Source organism: Schistocerca piceifrons, chromosome 8, assembly GCF_021461385.2.
Source record: "Schistocerca piceifrons isolate TAMUIC-IGC-003096 chromosome 8, iqSchPice1.1, whole genome shotgun sequence".
Classification (NCBI taxonomy): Eukaryota; Metazoa; Arthropoda; class Insecta; order Orthoptera; family Acrididae; genus Schistocerca; species Schistocerca piceifrons.
Window position 1 is genome coordinate 426,927,402 of NC_060145.1, and position 21,977 is coordinate 426,949,378.

A 21,977-nucleotide genomic window follows, 5' to 3' on the forward strand; every position below is an offset into this window, starting at 1 on the left:
CTATGAGTGTATCTATGTTTTTCCCATTTTTTGCTGCAGATCTGATGATGGTCATTATAGATTGAAACCGGTAATCTGTTAACAAAAAGTTTGTGACCATAAATGTCAATTAAAGGAAACTTATTGTATATATGGGTCACTGTTTTATATGTGACTATGTCGCAGCTTGTGAAGCATAATTTTTAATATTTGATGGATTCGGACTTGAGTCCTTACATATTTTTGTCTGTTAGTTGCCCTTCATAATTCAGTACAGTTTTTAATTTTGACTCAGAGGATTAAGGTGACAGAACAGGGGACAAGAACCATAAATAATTTTTCAGTTTTTGTAAAGCCGCACTCAGGATATCACTATCAACTACTTGATAGGAAAGAATTCTGAAATTTACTATGGTGCTACGACTTCTGAGGCAGTACAGGGCTATGCTTCATTATACATAATGGGAAGGAAAATAAAATATGACAGAGTGCAGTCTGTTCTTGAGGTCATCATTTGACTTCATCCCAGAACAAAAACTTTTTCAATATGTAAACGACTTTTGCCAGTTGCAAGGTGGATCCCCCTAGAACACAGAAAGATGCTCAGTGAGATGGTTCTTTGAGAAGAGAGTTCACAGTTAACCAAAAAAGTATCAGTATAATCCTGCCATATATCTTGCCTGCAAAGTAAATACAAGAGATCATTCACAAAATGTTTTCGGTGCTTTCAGTCAAAGCACACGCACCTCTAAAAATGGTCATATTTTATGCTGTTGTGACAGAAACTAAAAAGTCATTCACCTTGAGTTCCAAGGACAAAATTTTCCTGCCGCTTTTCATACCAAGTCAAACGATCGAAATATGCGTAAAATTATTAGCATTGAACTAGTAGTGCATTTTTTTCTGTTCAAATATATTTCTGTATAAAATTTAAATTTAAGTACCTGAATATGTAATTTACAAACTTGTTCAATTTAATATTCGTTACAATCTCGTCTTTTTTTTCTTTCGTAGTTGCCTAATCTCACTTACAAGTTCTCTTTCTCAAATACTGATGACTGATTCCATATAAGAATCTTGGTCTGCCCTTCAGCTATTGACTGATCAACAACTGGCTGTAAGGATCTTCAAAATAATGACACGTGCTATGTTACAAAGGTTTTGAAAAATAAGTCTTGTTTCTTTTCACGTGTGAAGTTCTGATGATACATCAGTATATATATACAGGATGTTACAAAAAGGTGCAGCCAAACTTTCAGGAAACATTCCTCACACACAAAGAAAGAAAATATGTTTTGTGGACATGAGTCCGGAAACGCTTACTTTCCATGTTAGAGCTCATTTTATTACTTCTCTTCAAATACATTAATCATGGAATGGAAACACACAGCAACAGAACGTACCAGCGTGACTTCAAACACTTTGTTACAGGAAATGTTCAAAATGTCCTCCATTAGCGAGAATACATACATCCACCCTCCGTCGCAGGGAATCCCTGATGCGCTGATGCAGCCCTGGAGAATGGCGTATTATATCACAGCCGTCCACAATACGAGCACGAAGAGTCTCTACATTTGGTACCGTGGTTGCGTAGACAAGAGCTTTCAAATGCCCCCATAAATGAAAGTCAAGAGGGTTGAGGTCAGGAGAGCGTGGAGGCCCTGGAATTGGTCCGCTTCTACCCATCCATTGGTCACCGAATCTGTTGTTGAGAAGCATACGAACACTTCGACTGAAATGTGCAGGAGCTCCATCGTGCATGAACCACATGTTGTGTCATACTTGTAAAGGCACATGTTCTAGCAGCACAGGTAGAGTATCCCGTATGAAATCATGATAACGTGCTCCATTGAGCGTAGCTGGAAGAACATGGGGCCGGATCAAGACATCACCAACAATGCCTGCCCAAACGTTCACAGAAAATCTGTGTTGATGACGTGATTGCACAATTGCGTGCAGATTCTCGTCAGCCCACACATGATGACTGTGAAAATTTACAATTTGATCACGTTGGAATGAAGCCTCATCCGTAAAGAGAACATTTGCACTGAAATGAGGATTGACACATTGTTGGATGAACCATTCGCAGAAGTGTATCTGTGGAGGCCAATCAGCTGTTGATAGTGCCTGCACACGCTGTGCATGGTACGGAAACAACTGGTTATCCCATAGCACTCTCCATACAGTGACGTGGTCAACGTTACCTTGTACAGCAGCAACTTCTCTGACGCTGACATTAGGGTTATCGTCAATTGCACGAAAAATTGCCTCGTCCATTGCAGGTGCCCTCGTCGTTCTAGGTCTTCGCCAGTCGAGAGTCAGAGACTGGAATGTTCCGTGCTCCCTAAGACGCCGATCAATTGCTTCGAACGTCTTCCTGTCGGGACACCTTCGTTCTGGAAATCTGTCTCGATACAAACGTACCGCGCCATGGCTATTGCCCTGTGCTAATCCGTACATCAAATGGGCATCTGCCAACTCCGCATTTGTAAACATTGCACTGACTGCAAAACCACGTTCGTGATGAACACTAACCTGTTGATGCTACGTACTGATGAACTTGATGCTAGTACTGTAGAGCAATGAGTCGCATGTCAACACAAGCACCGAAGTCAACATTACCTTCCTTCAATTGGGCCAACTGGCGGTGAATCGAGGAAGTACAGTACATACTGACGAAACTAAAATGAGCTCTAACATGGAAAGTAAGCGTTTCCGGACACATGTCCACATAACATCTTTTCATATATGCCACTGTTACCGATACAAAGATTCTAATTTTAGTACGCAATTTCTCAGTTCCTGTGTCAGAAGTCATGATCTTTCCAAATAAATCTTCACTTCCCACACAGCTAGTATGGAACTTCGTGCATAGTTGATACACACCACCTCAAATTGTAAATGAATTAATTTTGCTTTGACAGATGTTAGGTTAATGCCAGTTATTTCATACTGGAAATGCCCACATAAGTATATATTATTTTCTGCAAATGAAATGAACACAACGGCGCTGCATTTGCTACAACTACAAGCTTCTCTGGAAAGTGAAAGATAGTTCAGTGGTCTGTATTGCATCATAAACAAGTTTCGTAATCCACACTTCCATTCAGCATGCTCTTGCCTCTATACCTGGTCCATATACTCTGGCTCACTCACATCACCCAAATAAATGCGATTCTAAGTCCTACCACCTCCCCAACCCTGTCATTAGCCTTGGGCTCCATTACATATAGACATGGTTGCAGGCAGTGTACAATCCATTTATTCCACATTATTAGATGAAAAAAGGGGCATAAACGACTAAATATAAACGACTTTCATTAAACTATTCTCAAAGGTGAATGAGTTTGCCAGTCTCTGATTTGGAATACCATTGCACTTCGATAGTACTGTCGACAAATTTCTCAGGAACGAGGAGTTGCATGAAACTGAAATTTATACAAAGGTATTTGGTCCATTTACAGTGAAATACATGTAAGCGTCTTATGCAAGTCAATACAATCAAAAGATATGGCCATTTATGACACACATTTTGATACAGTACAAACCCACTAATTCAGTATCTTCGGGACCTTTACAGTGCCCGACTACCGAAATTGTTGGACTTGCAGATGTCACCTAAAAATGGCAGTGTTTAGAGGGTGAGATGCAAGGTAAAATAATGAGTGAGCGGCTTTTGATTGTTTATCGTACATTCCCTGCTTCCCTTAAAGTGATAAAAAATGTATAGCACTCCATAAAACAATATTTTAGAGAACAAATGAAGAAACTTTGTTGCTTCCATGCTGGAATGTATTTTAAGATTCTGGTTGGTTCAATTGGGGGAGGGGACCAAATAGCGACGTCATCAGTCCCTTTAAGATTTATGTTCAGTTCAGAACAGTTGAGCATTATACTGTAGCACAGTACTGTGTATGTTTTGTGTCTCAAGCATACAGTATTTCTGTATTTTATTCACTAGAAACAAGACCTAATGTCCTTTTGTTTTTGTATCCGATTTTTCTTCAAAAACTCGTCACATATAGTACACAAATTCATAAGTTCTGCAGCATTGTTCGATTTACTGCATTCAGCAAATCTTATAAATCATTCCCTGTAGGCTGATGTGTTGAGTTTGTTGCATCAACCCCTTCTTCTTGACCAGATTCGATATCCAGTGGTTCAAGTTCTTGTTATGGTTTCTGTCACACTTTCTCCTATCAGTTCATCTGACAATTCTTCGGCTACAGGTTATTTATTGACAATGTCTGTCCAGTCCAAAACTTCATCTCGCTACAAATTACTTATTTCATTTTGAACAACATCTAACAGTTTAACAACAGCATCATTTTCGATTGGAGTAGTGAAGTCTGTTTCTTCTTCATAGGTTTTTGGCGAGAGTTTTCGCCAAGACTTCCAAAGGGTAGCGGACTTAACTTTATTCGATCCCAGATGGTTCCAAACATAGTATCGTTAATATAAATTTATTTTTGAAAATCCACCATTGAACAGTCTGAGTAGATTAGCTCTTGAAGAAAAGAAGCTCTGTAAAAGATTTTAAGTTTTGAATTACTCTCTCCTCCATCGGCTTAATCAGGGAAATAACGTTTGCTGGAAGATAAGTGGGGAATAGATTCCCTGAGCTCAGTTCAGAGACTGGAGGGTGGGATGTACAGTTACCAGACAATGTGGAACTAGGCAAACAACGTGTAAGTAGGCAAATTTGGTCAGCATTGTAGATCTGACTTGCAGTTGAGTTATGGGTTCAACCAAATTTCAAAAAGTTTCTTAATATTCTTGAGCTGCATTTTGAATTACTTATCATTAACTCCCCACCTATAAGCTTCCGAATCCCATGACAAGTTTTGAATTGGTATAGCTAACTGTAAGAAAATACATATTCAGTTTCTGATAACCCCAAATCATTACAGAAATGTTTACCTTTTTCCATAATCAAAGTTAAAGCAACAGATGTTCCTTCAGATATTTTGGCACAGAAACACTTGCATAAAATGTCATCCAACTTATCTATTTTGGGCTTTTTCAATGTCTTTTACTGCAACTGTCTGTGAGGCAAGCTTTTAAAGTTCATCCTTACTTTTTTATAGCATAAATTGTTGAAAAATCAACTTAAATCAACTTTAGATTCTCCTATGACCTTGTTTCTATTTTCAACTTCCTGAGTCCAATTAATGATGTCAAATTTTATTTTTATTATAAGTGTAATATATTCACATTCACTTCCACTTCGTTTTAAGAGATGGCAACAACAATACACAGTGCTATTGCAATTGCGATACAGAAATGCACTAATTGTGATTAAATTTTAAAACATCATTTTTAATTGCTGTAGATAATTGGTGCACAACACAAGCTGTCTGACAAGTGACTGAAATAATTGTTGGCACTACACAACTAGAAATTGTTGACCACCACCGACTGTGACAGAATTCCGCCAAATGCATCCAAAATATTCAGTATGTATGAAGTGATGCCAGATTACTGAACGTGCCAGACTGTCGGATTCCGGGTTAACAGGCTTTTACTGTACCCAAAAATTCACTGATCAATACCTATAGAGTACTTCCCATTGTCCAAGAATCATGAAATTTGACAACAAGCAAGGATTCACATACAAGGAAAGGAAAAATTCGAAAATTGATTATTTATAATTATATCAAACGAAAAGAATTGGTTATTTCTTATCTGTCTGTCTGTCTGTTCGTCCATCCATTAAGACCCCTTTTCATAGGAATGGATCGATGTATCAAGTTGAAATCTATGTCAAATACTAAGGCCCCTTAGCAGAGTAAAAATGGGAAGATTTTAAGTCAATTCAGTCAAAAGATATGGCCATTTATGTCACAGTTTTTGATAAACACAGATTCGCTCATTGAAACGTAGAGTGTACTTCCTGTTGATCTAGAATCAAGATATTTGGCAAGAAGTAAATTTTCACAGTACAAGTAAAAGAAAAAATCAGAAAATTGTTAATTTGTAATTATATCACACGAAACAAATATTTCTTGTATCATTTGTTATCCGGCTTCAAACCTAAAAGTAAAACATTCTCGAAAGTCTTGGAACTACTGGGATCAACATCTTGTCATTATCAATGTCGTCAACAGGAAAAAAATTGTCGAGATTCTCGATACCTGTGATGAATGAACTATCTATGTGCATAATTTTTAGTTTTAGCTAGGTAAGTTTTAGTGTGAGTCCTTTTGCTGATGGTTCAAAGTTGATAACACCATTCATGAGGGCATAATCATTCAAATAAATTGTGTTTAGGAGAAAGACTGTCGAAAAATACATGAGAATCTCAGTACACACTATTGTAAGGTTGCATTGATTAATACTTTAAGTAATAATTTACTTGGGAGAAATAGTGTACTCATCACCTACTTGTTTTGTATGTAAAACTGAGCTATATGTTTGCATGGGTATACCTTTGAAGGTTAGTATGAAGAGAATAATATGACTTGAGACATCTGACATATTGTATTGTATTGTATGTTAACCAGGGACCTAAAAATGATGGAGAGGCTCCGTCCCCACCGCAGCTGCAGTGATCCACAACCTCACGATGACTACCACAGTCCTATTCACCCCTCCGCCACCCCACACCGAACTCAGGGTTATTGCACAGTTCGGCCCCCGGTGGACCCCCCAGGGAATTTCTCACACCAGGCGAGTGTAAACCCTATGTTTGCGTGGTAGAATAATGGTGGTGTACGCATTTGTGGAGAACTTGTTTACGCAGTAATCGCCAAGATAGTGTAAGTGAGGCAGAATAGGGGGAACCAGCCCATATTCGCCGAGGCAGATGGAAAACCGCCTAAAAACCATCCACAGACTGGCCGGTTCACCAGACCTCGACACAAATCCGGTGGGAGGATTCGTATCAGGGACCAGGCGCTCCTTCCTGCCCGGAAAGCCATGCCTTAGACTGCACGGAAACCAGGCAGGCCATCTGACATAAGTTGTGTATGAGAAAGGAAAGACAAACTAATGGTTTTTGGAACTAAGAAATTCAGGTAATATGCTGAAATAAGCTCTTAGACTTGATGAATGAAGACTCTGACCATTTCATCAACAAGCGTTTTGAAAAACAGACTCTTGTATAGTGACATGCTCTTCAAGACTGCCTAAAAAGTAATGTAGGAAAAAAGCAGGTTTTCATTCCTATTTAGTAAGTAGTGTTTTACAACCAAGAGTTCACTTGTAATCACTGTAAAATTGAAGAAGATGACAGCACAGACACCCTTTTTTAGTCAGACATCTATGCAGTGTGCATGAATGTTTATGTAGAAGCATCTACTGTGCTTGTGGTGCTCATGCAAAAGACTCTTGCTGAATGATCAAAAGAAACTTGAGAGAAGTACCAAGAATGTAAAACATAAACAAATCAATATGGAGAAAAGAATTTCACTGAAAAACAAATTGTGTCGTGTAGAAATATGGGAACAGCAGAAATCAAAAAATTTTGAGTTTTTTGTGAATAGTGACACAAAGCAATAACGTACTTCATAAAACTCCAGTTTCTGAATTTGTACTTTCAGTTCTCGCTCAACTTCATGTAGTCTTTGTATTTTGTTTTCCAAGTGCTTTATATCTTGTTCATATTGAAGAGAAATACTTTCAGCAGTTTTAATTTTGTTTTCTGATCTTTTTCTTTTTTCTTCATTTTCCTGGAATAAAACTTATGACATTAGCTGCATTATTTGATTTTCTTCCACTATGTTACGAAGAAAAAAGTATTTGTTCAAAATTGCTTCAGTTTTTTGTATTACACTTTCCTCTAAGCTAGTAAAATTGGATTTCAGCTACAATACTTCACAGAAAACTATTGTTTGCAGTTCTAGAATATTTTATATCTGCTGACATATCAGGAATCCTGATAATGATACATTTTTTCTATGCAGTTTATTGCACCACCTAATCTTTAGAACATAGAAAGTTATCTAATTCATTTCAGAAAGAATTTTTCATGAATTACATACACAATGAACTGGTGGGCACCAATTTCAACAAAGCTATTTGCAACAGATTCATACTATAGCACATTATACAACTACAGCAAATCTGTTTTCAGATAACAATGTGTATTTGACTGTGGAAATGTTTTATTGTGTACAAATTTACATCGAAAAATTGTATTAAAATAACATACTTCAAGGCTTTTTTCAAATGTGATTTTCTATACCTAATTGTATTTTCGATGGAAGAAAATTTTGAGTACTATCCAGCCATGTTTCACTTTATTCATTTTTGTGTCTTCCAAATACCCTGTAACACAGGGCAGAAACTCACTTAAAGTTGAAGGATCTTCTATTTTCATTGAAGTGGGAACTAAAAAGTAAACTAAATTTTATCAGCATTGTTCAAAATCATTCCGTATGAAACCTGTAGTGCTATATCCCACATCTACAATGCAGTTTGTACTGGAAACAATAACGAGAACAGAACATGTCTTGCATCTTTTTAAATCAATGAAGATATACTATGTTGAATGATCTGCAGATGAATAAAGCCAGTCAAAGGCAGAAGATTTTTGCTAGTAGTTGATGAAAGGTGCAGCTAATCAAATGCCTCACTTTTCATTGCATTTATATGACTAGATGCATGATGCCTGAGGATCTTATTTTAGTTTCATTCACAGAGATAACCTAAATGATCATATTATCAATTTTGTTGTTCAAGGATTATGGTGCACAATATGGTCCCTACCTGACTACATCAGCAGTGACACTAAGCCAAATTAAATAAAGTTTTCTGTGAGTAATGTAAAATTAATTACAATCTGTAAATATAGAGAAATTCAACCCATAATCACATCTTAATTTTTCTTCTCAAAATTTAACATGTATCACAATAATGACAATAGGTGTAGCCTATAGTTAATTCTATTCTAGCTGCTCTTTGAAATTAAGATCACAAATGATTCTACAATCTAAAATATTACCATGCTGTAGAGGGTTTAACCTTATAAAACAACACTAACTAAAAGAATTTCTGAATAATTTTGACAGACAGTACATTATTGTTAAGTCATACATGAGAGACTGCTATAAAAAGAATTTAGTTCAACATAATGTTAAAGAAGCATCTGCAGCTGCTATGTATATAGCAATGAGAAATATATAGGCTTATAATGTTACGCCAAAAAATAACCTCAATTATCGCCATTGGTGGACAATTTTTCTCTGACTCAACCTAAGCTTTATGGCTTGATTGGTGTTATAATTTTTTCTGTTTCCTAACATTCCCTTATTTTATATTAACTTTGTCTTGGCTGAAAACTAACTGATTTTCGGATGTAATAAGTCCAGTGCCTGTGGAGAGTTAATCTTGAACAAATATTTGAAATGGGCAGATGGAAACGTGTTTTAGTGTATAGCTATGTTGGTGTGCATGTGTATGATATTCGGATTTTCCATTTTTATTGAGGAAATGGAATATAAAATGCAGACTTCACAGTACCACAGAGATCACTTGGTATTTTTTGTTATTATAAATACACTGATCCAGTATGAAGTAAACTACTATGTATTCATTTGTCACCAAAAATTTGATCCCATCAGCTCTCATGGAAAGTGTAAGTTGTGTTTTGGCTCATTAATTTATTTTACTGATACAAGTCTTTTGGTCTTTCATAAAGATATTTCTGGAAATTGTTTCTGCAATATGATGGCTCTTGAAATACATAATAATTCACAACTGGTGTCAAGGAAGGAATAAGAGATTAATTGATGGGTCATCATTAATTCTAGTAATAATTGAGGTCAATATACCTCTATTAAAGTGTTAAAATGGACAAGAGCCTCCTTCAGCTGCAATGATTTTGAGTTCAGTTCTTTCCACTGTTTCTCCAAATCGTCCTTCTTCCGTTCAGATACAGATTTCCCTTCTCTTTGTTGTCGCAGCACATACCTCAGGTCACGCTCTAATTCCACAAGTCTCATTGTCGGCGTTGAACGCGCTGCGTCCCATTCTGGCGGCTTCCTTTCAGATTAAAAGAAAATAAATATGTCAAATGAGCAGTACAGATATTAAAAAAACAATCAAAGTTCACAGTAGTGCAGTCTCACTTGATAAGTGACTCGTTGAATTTAGAAATAAAGTATTCTGACACATCCGCTTCGGGCAAAAGATTCGAGTACAGATGTGCTTCTTCTCTTGTTTTCAACCGGCGATTACTAGAAGCCTGAAAGACATGGATTATTTTTGCATTGCAACGAGAGACAGTAAACTGCAATAAAAAGTTGTTTCCTTGTACATACCATGATATGTCATAAGTCTAACTAATATAAGCGGTACCCTTTGTGCGCAGGTGAATGCACAGTAGCAAATTCGTTGTTGACGGAGTAGTACTGTTAGTTTCCATGACATCAACGATTGCTACAGTGTTACCGAGATAAACTATTTTCTTCGTTAGCTCGCATGCACTGGCGTGTAATAATACACTAAAGTTGTGATGCAGTAGAAGAAAATTGCTATATAGCTATATTTTGCGTCACATCAATCACTGGTTGTTGTTACACTTGCATCATCTATGATAACAAATTTGCGCCAGTGACCACGTGTTTGTGTAAGGGAGCGGGATGGTGTGTGGATGGAGGTGATTGTTTTTTTGTTGGGATCGTTTCCGTAAATTCGTAATGGGGGACGATGGCTTAATTTCATCTGTACTTAAATTTGCTACTAGTAGGCAGTTTTTATGTGGCATTGCCTTTGGACTTGTTGTTGCATATAAATTTCGACGCTACTTTACGAAGCCAGACAGACACGTAGAAGTGGAAAGTGAAAAAGTGAGTTTATTTTATTTGACATCAGAAGTCTTACATGCCACGAAGCAGAAAAAAACGGTCTGTTACTGTAATTCAGTAACACAGTTCAGTGCTTGAAATCTGTAGAGTATACCGGTATTAAATATAGGCCTATGTCTTTTCACATTTTGTTTAATAGACAAGAATAGCTGTCTCAAGGATTGGGTTTCTCTCCCCACACACACACAGTTGTGGGGACCGCTTTCATAATTGGCAAAGAGTATTTCTTGTGACCTTATCGCTTATTTTGATTTCAGTGTGTTGTCGATGTTGCTAATGCCTCCTGTACATCCGTCTTTTTTCAAAGGAATGCCTGTTTTCTTTGAAAACGACCTCGAAAAGATTAGTATGATAAATAATTATTCGCTTGAAGAGTGATCTGATCTAGAAGACCTCTACCATTAATCATTAGAACCTTTCTTGACGTTTGTTTCTTGTCTACATATGTTCCATTTTGTATTACTAGCATATGTTTCAGAAAGTTAAAAAAGTTTAGGATTTCATACGATTATATAATTCAAACAGTAAGAAAAAAAATCTATATTGTTTGTGAAAACTAAGACTAAATCGAGATGTCTTCAGAGGTTCTCATAAAAATGGAATAGGAATTTGACATTGATCGTTTTGCTTCAGCAGAACTGGAGGAATGTTCTAGCAGTTACGTCTCTCTCTCTCTCTCTCTCTCTCTCTCTCTCTCTCTCTCTCTCTCTCTCTCTCGCACGCCCCCCCCCCCCCCCCCCCCCCTCGCCCAGTCCTCTCAGAAGAAAAGAGTAACTGAGAAATCTCAAGCTCTTGTGATAAACTGACACTGAGGAGTTATAGGGTAAATAAAGAGGATCAAAGAAGAAAATAGAACTGAAATATTATTGGTGAATTACCATAGCCCGTCATTGAAGGGGGAAATTGTGGGAGAGTACGTAGGGACTGTTAATTGCATGTGCTATTTATTGTGTCACAGAATGTTAGACTAACTGTTAAGCACAATACTTGAGTTACTGCACACTGCACTGAAAGAAAACTAACTGCATAAATGACCTCAAAATTGGAAATAGTAAGTAGGAAATGTGGCATTTCAGTGCTCAGTGGTCAGAGACACTACTACATGGAAACAGGAGGTAGCATTGTCTTAGTTTGTATTTATCATGAATCTCTTGCCCAGTGCAAAATCCCAACTGAGTGGTAAAAAATATAGGTGACTGTACAAGACAGGTAAAAAGAACTGACTGTTGCTGCAAAATATTTTTTAGTGAAGTCACATAAAACTTAATACTCCTTTGTGAAGGCAGTGAATTAAAATAGTAAAACCCACCAAGGAAAAACTAGAAGTAAAATAATTTTTATGTTAAGATATGGAGAACAGATTATGGAAAAAAATTGTTGTGGAATGCAGACGTGCAAGAAAGTGATATGATAACATGACACACTTGAATTGCAGAGCTTCTGTGTTTGGTTTCTTTTTGCTGTTAATGATCAAGGTTTGTTTGCTATTAGAACTGTGATACTTGATTTTGTGAATCACATACAGTTTTATTTGTAGAAAATTCATTCAGTATTCACTGGAACCATAAATTCTTACGGAAGTTGCATAAAGATCACTGCTTCATCCTGGATGTCTTCAAATTGATCAGCTGTAGTGTTTGCTACTGCATGCCAAACACTCAACAAAGCTGACCATGGGCTACTCTACAGGTCAGTCTATAACTGCCTACGGGTCGACAGAAGCGTCCGATCCCACGCGTCGGCTTTGACCCGTGACGTATGGGTGTTGTCGTGTGTGACGTCATGACGGCGCGGAGTTTGGTTTGAGTGTGGCTGTCTCCAGTTCTGTATTATCTTATTTTATTTACTTTTCTGATCTGTTCGTTCTATCTCGTGAGATTTTTTTAAAATTTAAAAACACTTATTTTAATTATCTGTTTCCTCGAATTTCTGTTTTAGTTTATTATATTTATCTTTCTGAGCTGTTCGTTCTATCCCGTGAGATTTTTTTTAAAAAAAGACAAAAAACACTAATCAGCTACTGAAGCATCTTTATCTTCTATGGGTTGCAGGAGTTACGACCCCTGGGGAGGTGGGTGGGTATTCATGGCTGTCTTCACTTACACGTTGCAGCTACGCAAGGCGTCTAAATTTGTTTGTATTTAGTTTGCCCCCCCCCCACCCAAAACTCCCCATTTCCCGTGCTTGTCCCGTTAGTGTCATTAGGCTTCTTGTGGAAAGTGTGTGTGTTTGTTTTTGTTTCCGCCATATTTGTGACGTCATGGGTGAAAGCAGACGGGTGGGATCGGACGCTTCTGCATTTCCCTGCCTACATTCCAGAAATAAAATCCGTCACATACAACCATAAAAGAAATATTGTCAGTGTTCTGTTCTCTTACTCTGTTTGTGCACATATGACATCATGTCACGCCACAATACTACAAGATGAAGCCAAGATCCAGTATCAGTTGATTCGTCAAAACTGTTACCAAGTGAGATGGTTCGGTGGTTACAACACTGCACTTTCATTGAAGAAAAGCCAAGTTTGAATGCATGTTCCAGTATTGAGGGCCTCTGACAGCTTCCATTAATTGCCAGTCTCACCAAGTGCAAAGTCCCAAGTGACTGTTAAAAAGTGTTGGTGACTCTTTTCATGTAAGAAGGATAAAAGAAAGGACCTGCAAATTACAGGTCAGTACCCTTAGCATGGGTTTCCTGCAGAATTCTTGAACATATTCTAGGTTTGAATACAATAAATTTCCTTGAGAAGGAAAAGCTGTCCATAAATCATCTCAGATTTAGAAGGCGTCTCTTGTGCAAAACTCAACTTGCTCTTTTCTTACATGATATCCTACGAACCGTGCATGAAGGGCAACAGACAGATACCATATTCTGAGGTTTCTGAAAAGTGTTTGAGACAATGCCCAAATGCAGATTGTTAACGAAGGTATGAGTGTACAGTTTAGTTCCCCAAGCATGTGAATGGCTCGAAGACTTCTTATGTAATAGAACCCAGTATGTCATCCAGGAAAGCAAGTGTTCAGTAGAGATAAACGTATCATTAGGAATGCCCCAAGACACTGCTCTTATTTTCTATATACATAAATGACCTGATGGACAGGGTGAGCAGCAATCTGTGGCTGTGTGCCGATAATACTGTGATGTACTGGAAGGTGTCATCATTTAGTGGCTGAAGGAAAATACAACATGACTCGGACAAAACTTCTGATTGGTGCAGTTGGTGGCAGTGTGCTCCAAATGTAGAAATAATGTTTAAATGCGACGTTAGTAGTGTACTGCTTAATATAGTCACATTGATTAAATGTGTAGGTAACATTGCAAAGCAGTATGAAATGAACACACATGGATGGTGGTAGTGAAGGCAAATGGCCGACTTTGGATTATTGGGAGAATTATGTGTGGTCCACATGTAAATAAGACAGTGTATAGAACACTGGTGCAATCCATTCTTGAGTACTGCTTGAGTGTATGGGATCATCACCAGGTCGGATTATAGGAAAACATCGAAGCAGTTCAGAAGTGGGCTGCTACATTTGTTACCAGTAGACTTGATCAACATATATTACAGAGATGTTTCATGAACTCAGGTGGGATGCCCTGGAGGAAAGAGGATGTTCTTTTTGTGAACACTATTAATAAGAGTCATGGAGCTTGAGTTCTAAGCTGATTGCAGAACAAATCTACAGCCACCAACTTATAATTTACAGGAAAGGAAATTACTAGTATTAGTATAAGGTATCCCCACCAAGCATCAATGGTGGCTAGATATCCAGCATTTGGTTTCCATAAATGATTCAAAGTAATGCTAGGAGAGTACCTTTGAAAAGAACATGGCTGATGTCTTTCCCCATTTTAACCACACTGAGCCAGTTGGTGTATCTGGGGCTTGTAATGGATTGAGCATTAGACTGTCATAGGAGATTACTGCCCACTTGAAAAAAGTTTTGGAAAATTTTGTTCATTGCTAGATGGTCTAAAGCTTCTCTACTAACCGAACCTTGGCTGGGAAAAGTATATAGTAGTAAGAAAGATTTCTCAGAGATTGTTTGCATTTACAAAAGATAGGTGAAGAAAAATTACAACTTTTAAAGTGTTCCTGGCAGGCAAACTTGCTGAATCTATTTTGTGAAACATGATTTCAGTCATGCTAGATTTACTTATAACAATGAGCAAACCACAAAAACCAGAATGTAAATGCCTTAGCAGTAAAGGCAACCACTCATCGAATAGTAGAAGCATTGAATCGTTGATAAGAACACACAAAAGAGAAAGAAAACTACTAGTCTTCAGAATAAATCCTTTGTTCAGCTAGAGTACGAATACGCAGACTCAGGACCAAGATGTCCTTTGCTCATTCCTACACAACCTCACCACCATCTCTCCCATCTGCTTCACCTGGTCCTCCTCAACCCAACATGTCGCCTTTGTGGACGATAACCTCCACCTCACGAATGGTTCCTTCTTGCCTCTATCCATATTAAGCCAATTAACATCAATGATACTTGCATTTTGACAGCTGTCACCTCTCCCACACCAAAAAATCCGGGCTAAAGTGTAGATCGGGGCCAGCGGCAGTCACAGTGTTGCTTATCTACTGTTCACAGGTTGGCATCACATCAGTTTCACGTAGCTAGTGAGTTGATTCTTTGACACACAGGTCAGAACAGAGGCAGCATATTTCTGGTTTCAAAACTGAAAATATTATATTGTTTTCTGTTTCTCAGTGTATTAATAAGTTTTGAGAGAAATATTTTGTGATTATGGGAGGGAGTGCTGTTAAGTGTTTAATTGCGCACAGTGTCGTTGTCCAGTAGTGCACTTCTCAAGGAGTAATTGCAGAGACACAAAAATGTATTAAATGTGACAGTGTACTTATTATCTAAGTCAGTGATATGTATGGATGGAATCTGGAAGTGCAGTAAATGCTTGCCATTTTGAGGAAGGGGACCAGTGTTTTTTAATTCAGCCGTGGGGGAAGGTAGGTTGAACAGTGTTTATTAATAAGAGTCGCAGGTGTGATGTATTAATAAACATTGCTCCACATACCGTCTGCCTACCTTCTCCCATGATTTAATTAAAAAACATTGATCAACTTACTTAGTGTGTTCACACAAATTGATTGTGTAGCAGTACAAAGCAGAGAAATATTCCACTGTTTTGTCGAATATATCACAGGTTGCGACACTGTCCATGGTTTTGCAGATACTAGCACAATTAAATGGCTGTGACTCAAACAAGCAGCAAGTAAACTTATAATCATCGTCTACAGCAATGTTTCACTCTTTCGTTTGAATGTATTACTTTGAAATACATCATTTTTTGCTGCTTTCTCGTTGGCTGCGTAGCACAAACAACTGACACACCTACTTTTGTCCCCATCATACCTTACGGCAAGTGCTGAAAACATTCCTGCACGAAATATCTAAGTACACCACTGGCCGTATTTGAAACTTTTGCCAAGATCCCTCCCATACAGCCTGGCCATCCATGGATGCCATACCTGCCATGGCAAAAATTGTCTTGCCCAGTATGCTGGAGATATCACGAGGTCCTTAAAGGACAAACATTACATCCCATATTACAACCCCCTCCTCCCAGGCCCAAGACCTAATCCGCAAACAGATTTCCCATTCCATACCCTCATGCACCCTTAATCCTCCCACCACCCCCAAGAATCAAAGGAGCACCCTCAACCCCCCCCCCCCCCTGCCCCTCCTCTCCCTCATTACCCAGTGTCAGCCTGGACTGCAGCAAATAAACCATATCCTTTGCCAGGCCTTTGATTATATATCACATGCTCAGAAATGAGGGACATCATAAGCAAAATCATTCCCACCCCTTCTAAAGTGATATTCCATTGCCCATCCAACATATGTAACATCTTGATCCATCCCCATGCCACTCCCCACACCTTACCATACTGGTAATATATTTGTGGCAGACCCAGGTGCGAGAAATACGCAATTCACCCACCCAGTACTTCCTACTCCAGCTCTGTCACAGGCTTATCCTATACAATCAGAGGCAGTGAAAGCCAGTGAAAGCAGCCATGTCATATTATTATAACAGCTCTGCTGGATTTGCTGCACAGTTTTTATATGGACATGACCACCAACCAATTACGAGATTTTCTGGAATCTTTTCCTACAACACTAGTATTTGCCTGTTTCGCTGTTAACTTCTGAGGAAAGTGAGGCAACTGGTGGCGTTTTTTTAAGCATGGGGGCACAGTATGCAGCTACCAGCTGCTGGCATAGCTTCTTCATCTAAGCACACAATGAGTAGAGATAGTGAAACTTTCTATTGTGACCAAACATTTTCCTGGCCCTGGCTGAAAATGGCTTCCAACATAAGTGTGCTGCAATGGATTGTATTATTTGCCAATTTCAGAGAGCTGTAGTAAATATTTGATAAGCAGAGTAGATGCAGCAGCCTAAGTTCTCACAGACGCTGCCTTTACTGAATAGATCCCATAAATCCAACACTGACATTTCACCGTCAGATAGGCTGATTGTGTGCACCTTGTTTGTTTTAGAGAATGAACTGAGACTATGACTTCATTTCATTTTGTGTCTAAGGTTGACTTTACCAACAAATCTATTTTGTCATCTTCCAGCCGTTTGAAACCAATCAAAGCAGTTTTTAGCTGCTCATGAAAGAGAGCCGAATTACTCTATGTTGTAAACGGCCTTTCCCTTATAACAAATATACTAGTGGAAAATGCAAGAACTACCACTCCAAAATATGTAAGGAAAAACCACCGTATGTACAAAGGCCACTGGTTGAGGTTAGGAAAGATGGCAAATCAAAGCATAGTATTGTAGATGGGGCAAAAAATGCTGAGATCTTAAACATTAAATTGCAGTTGTAAACTAACCGACACAGTTTTAATGTGCCAGAAAGTTTTAGTCAGATATTTGATGGCAAAGGTTTTAAATTTAAACTTAATTGCCACTTGTTTACGAGCAGCAATTTCAGCTGAGCTAGTAGGACCCAGACTTTGTTTGAGAACAACTCCTTTTTCCAGTATGCTGAAAGTCTCACCAAGGCCTTTGCATTCCGGTACTATCCCTGGACCAATGCACTGACAGATTTCCTGTGCCATTTTACCACACACCCCCAATCCTCCACCATCCACCAAGTCAGCAACAAAAGAGTGCCCCCTTCGTCACCCAATACTACCGCTGACTGGAACAACTGAACCACATCCTTCATCAGGGCTTTAATTACCTATCATCATGCTCTGAAATGAGGGACATTCAACACAAGTATTTCCCTTCCTACATCTCCTACAGTGCTGTTCCATCGCACACCCAACCTCCACATCATCCTAGTCCATCCCTATTGCCACTCCCAATCCCAACCCATTGCCACATGGGTCATATTCCTGTGGAAGACCCAGGTGCAGCACCTGCCCAATCCATCCACCCACCAGCACTTCCTGTTCTAGTCTTGTCACAGGCTTATCTCAGTGCCATCAAAGACCAGACCACCTGTTACAGTGGCTGTGCTGCAACCATTGCACTGCTTTTTGTACTGGTATGACTATAGCCAACTGTCCCCCAATATGAATGGCCACTTCCAAACAGTGGCAAAGAGCAAAGTAGACCACCCTGACTCCTTCACAACTTGAGCCATCTGGATCTTCCTCTCCACCACCAGCTTTTCTGAACATTTTTTTTTTTAATGTCTCATTTTGTTCGTTTTCGTTTGTTGTATCTGCTTGGTGCGGACATCATAAGACACCCGTTGAAGTTCGTCTTTGATCCATTAACTCAGTCTTTTTATTACAGAGGGCAGCTACCCCTCTGACCGAACACACTGAGCTACCATGCCGGCAACCTCTGCCAGTGCACCCCTCTGTCCTTTCCCCTTTTCCCCTCCCCCCTCTTTTCTCTCCATACACAACCTCCTGAGTCTGTGCCTGGCAATCTCATCAGGGCACCATCCAGGTCTGGATGCCCTGCCAGACGGTGCTCTTATGTCCCCCTGACCTGTACCCCTCTCCGTTGCTCCTTTCCTGCTGCACTCCCAGATTGCTACTCATGTGATATTTGCTTTCTGGTCGGAACTGCCATTAGTGGCGGCGGTGTGTGTGTGTGTGTGTGTGTGTGTGTGTGTGTGTGTGTGTGTGTCGTCTTTGCAGAAGAAGGTTTTGGCTGAAAGCTATAATTTGTAACATTTTTTCATTGTACCTGTCTGTAGCTCAACAGGTCGTCTTTACAGTGAGTAGTGATCTGTCCTTTCCGTAATACTACTTACATTCCAGCTGGGAGTTTCCATTGTTCAAAAGGGAACTTTGATATAGAGTTGATGGCTGTTAGGGGGCATGACAACACTTTTGCAACAGTTGTTACCAACTTTGGCACCCTTAAGCCAATACTGAATTGAGAGAGGCACAGCCCGAAGGAAGAGGAGAACATAGGCTTTCCATCAAATGTTATCCACCAGTGTAGCCAAGGTATGGGAGGTGTGGATTTACATGACTGTGTTATTACAAACTATAGAATGAGAATTAGAGGCAAGGAATGGTGATGGCCATTATCCTCCAAAGGTACTGCAGTGATATTGTCAGTGCCTGGAAATTGTACCAACTTTTATAAAATTTTATGACTGATGCCATCAACTTTGTTCAGTTTTTTCCATACAGTCAACAGTATTGTACAGTTTAAGCAAGTACAAGCAAATGAGTGAAATAAAACCAATTATTTCTTACCTGGAAATTCCCAGTGTTGCCCTAGCACAAGAGCATGTTTAGTACAGTTGATGACAGGCTGGTGATTTTTAATATTCATGTTATTTCAATTACTTTAAATGACAAAATACAATTTTTTTTCGAAATGTTTATTTTTTTTTTTTTTTGGAAGAAATGGGTTAAATCATATTACCTCTTGTTAAAAATGTATGTTGCACTAATTTTCACTTTGAAAGTATAACTGAGTATCAGCGTACTAATACTGTTGTGTGTATTTCAGCTGTACAGTGATTATGGTGGTGATGTCAAAATGGTTATTGTGGTACGCAGTGACTTAAAGATGGGCAAAGGGAAGATTGCAGCACAGGTAAATTGTTCTTGTGTGCATTTGTCTTTTTGCCAGGAGTTGACTCTTATCTGAGCTTCCTGATAGTGTTATATATTGACCGTCCGCATGTTATGATGCATTCTTAGGCCAAGGATTGTCAGTGGGTAAAAAAAAAAAAAAAAAAAAAAAAAAAAAATTATCAGCCAGAACCAGTTTACCATTGAAGATTTTACTTGCAATAAACTTTATTGTTAATTACAAATTCTGTTTGTTTATTTATTATGATTTAGCTGTGATAAGTCAAAATCCTTAACAGTTAGTGGAATTTGATGTTATTAGAAAATAAGAATTACTTAAAGTTATGCCTGTATTTAAATAGCAAAGCAAGATGATGTATGTTGTCTTTGAAAATGAAAAGTTCAAATTTAATTATTATCACTACAAGTGTCTGTAGTATATTTAATGCTAGTATTGATACTTCAAGAAATAGTGTTGCATTTGTATTATTGCAAGAGTGGCTGTGTAAATATTTACTTGTCAGTTGTGCCAGGGGAAATGTTCTTTTAGATGTTTGCAAGATAATCTATTTAAATTCCTAGTTACTGTTTATGGACAGTTGTAACTATTCAGCTTTAGCTCCGCCTTATATTAAGTGTAGATTTTTGCAGAATGTCAACATGTGATCCTTACTTGCTTTGTATTTAAAGTATCAAATGATTATAATGAATGTGTAAGCTTTGCTGAAAATAGGACCTCGAAGTCTATCTATTAATTACATGTTCCCAGTTACTCTTAAAAATACCAAAACTGTGTTTAACTGTTATTGATAACTCTTAACTTTGCCCTTTTCCCCCCCACAGTGTGCCCATGCAGCAGTGAAAGCTTTCAGAATTGCCGAGGAGCTGTGCCCATCATTACTGCTAGCGTGGCTGGAGAATGGTGAACCTAAAGTTGTCGTACGGACTGAAAGTGAAAACGATCTCTTGGCATTGAGGAAAGCTGCACAGGCAGTGGGACTTATTGCTGCTCTCATACAGGATGCTGGAAGGACACAGATTGCTCCAGGTTCGCGCACTGTGTTGGGCGTTGGGCCCGGACCAAGCGAACTCATTGACCAAGTGACAGGGCATTTGAAGCTTTGTTGATGGCTCCTTACGGAACTTATGACTGTGCAGTTTTTGCATTGTTGCACTTCTGATGACAAGAATTGCTTAAAGCATCAGTGTTGCCTCTGTGCTATTGTACTCAAAATACAGTATTATTTGTAACATTAAACCTTCATTATATTGAAAAATTGTTAATGATGTTGGAGGCAGGTATTTTCTGATAGATTGTAATACACAGATGATCTTCACACTGTACCAGTCATAAAATGGAGTGCCTTCATCTTAGCTTTCTTAACACCAAATGTAAAAAATAATAAAAAATGTGACTTGTCATTGAAAGCACTGATTGCTGACACCAGAAGATAAATGAATGGGTGTGATGCTATTCCATGAATGGGTGTCATGAAAACACGTTATTTAGACAACAGTAAGCAAAAAGAACAAAGGAGAGTGAAGTATTTGTCACAGAAGAGGAGGATTTTTTGTACCTGCAAATCGTAAGGACTTACAAGAATATGTCTGCCAAACAATATTTAGTAACGTAGCTGGAGCTTAAGTGTTCATAACTTAAACTTATCAGGATATTTGTGAACACGGGTAAACAAGAACAGGATTTATATTGTGAGAGTAAGGAGAATGTTGTTCCAAACTTTACTGCTGTAGATGGATGTACTCAGGGTGTATACACATTGGGACAGCCAAGAAATCCAGAAAAAATGTAATTTTTTTTCATCTGGGAAAAACCAGGGAATTTTTTGTTGTTCTAGTTTTCAGTTAATTTTTTGTCATTTTGGCTGGTAAGAACTGATTTGAATAGTACTGCAACAGTAAAACATAAACTAGAGAATAACATCAAAATAAAACTGCATTTGCAAAGAGAACGCACCATTTACAACAACAAAACACAGTACACACACAAATGTCTTGTCAACAGAAAAATGGGTCAAAAGACTTAAGGGCGAAGACTATGCAATACTTTGTAACAACAAACTGCATTTGATGAGTATGATGTCACAACTGTTTACATTTCTAACAGGTCACGAGAAAATATTGCGTATGGT

General features: G+C 38.4%; 2 protein-coding genes across 3 annotated transcripts in view; one reads left to right on the plus strand and one right to left on the minus strand.

Moving 5' to 3' along the window:
* The window catches only part of LOC124712417 (coiled-coil domain-containing protein 42-like), a 33,584-nt gene extending 23,160 nt beyond the window's left edge, over window positions 1-10,424 (minus strand). Inside the window, exons 1-4 of the mRNA XM_047242711.1 lie at window positions 10,242-10,424; window positions 10,050-10,165; window positions 9,753-9,963; window positions 7,485-7,649 (exon numbers count right to left, since the gene is read on the minus strand). Coding sequence (XP_047098667.1) covers window positions 7,485-7,649; window positions 9,753-9,963; window positions 10,050-10,165; window positions 10,242-10,244 — 495 coding nt within the window. The 5' untranslated portion in view covers window positions 10,245-10,424. The remainder of the gene's footprint in view (window positions 1-7,484; window positions 7,650-9,752; window positions 9,964-10,049; window positions 10,166-10,241) is intronic.
* Window positions 10,369-21,249, plus strand: LOC124711417 (peptidyl-tRNA hydrolase 2, mitochondrial-like). Of its 2 annotated transcripts, none has more exons than XM_047241480.1 (3): window positions 10,369-10,579; window positions 19,763-19,849; window positions 20,671-21,249. In XM_047241480.1, the coding sequence occupies exons 1-3, from the start codon at window positions 10,574-10,576 to the stop codon at window positions 20,953-20,955; spliced, it is 378 nt and encodes a 125-aa protein (XP_047097436.1). In that variant the 5' UTR covers window positions 10,369-10,573; the 3' UTR covers window positions 20,956-21,249. The 2 variants fall into 2 exon arrangements, with proteins under 2 accessions (XP_047097436.1, XP_047097435.1); XM_047241479.1 differs by having other exon boundaries at window positions 10,379-10,769.
* Window positions 21,250-21,977: the final 728 nt, after the last annotated feature.

Bases quoted from the DNA above. Each gene is read 5' to 3' on its own strand.
- LOC124711417 (XM_047241479.1), top strand. From the start codon at position 10,620: ATGGGGGACGATGGCTTAATTTCATCTGTACTTAAATTTGCTACTAGT. The intron at 10,770-19,762 runs GTGAGTTTATTT...TGTGTATTTCAG, and splicing joins TAGAAGTGGAAAGTGAAAAA to CTGTACAGTGATTATGGTGG. The intron at 19,850-20,670 runs GTAAATTGTTCT...TCCCCCCCACAG, and splicing joins AAGGGAAGATTGCAGCACAG to TGTGCCCATGCAGCAGTGAA.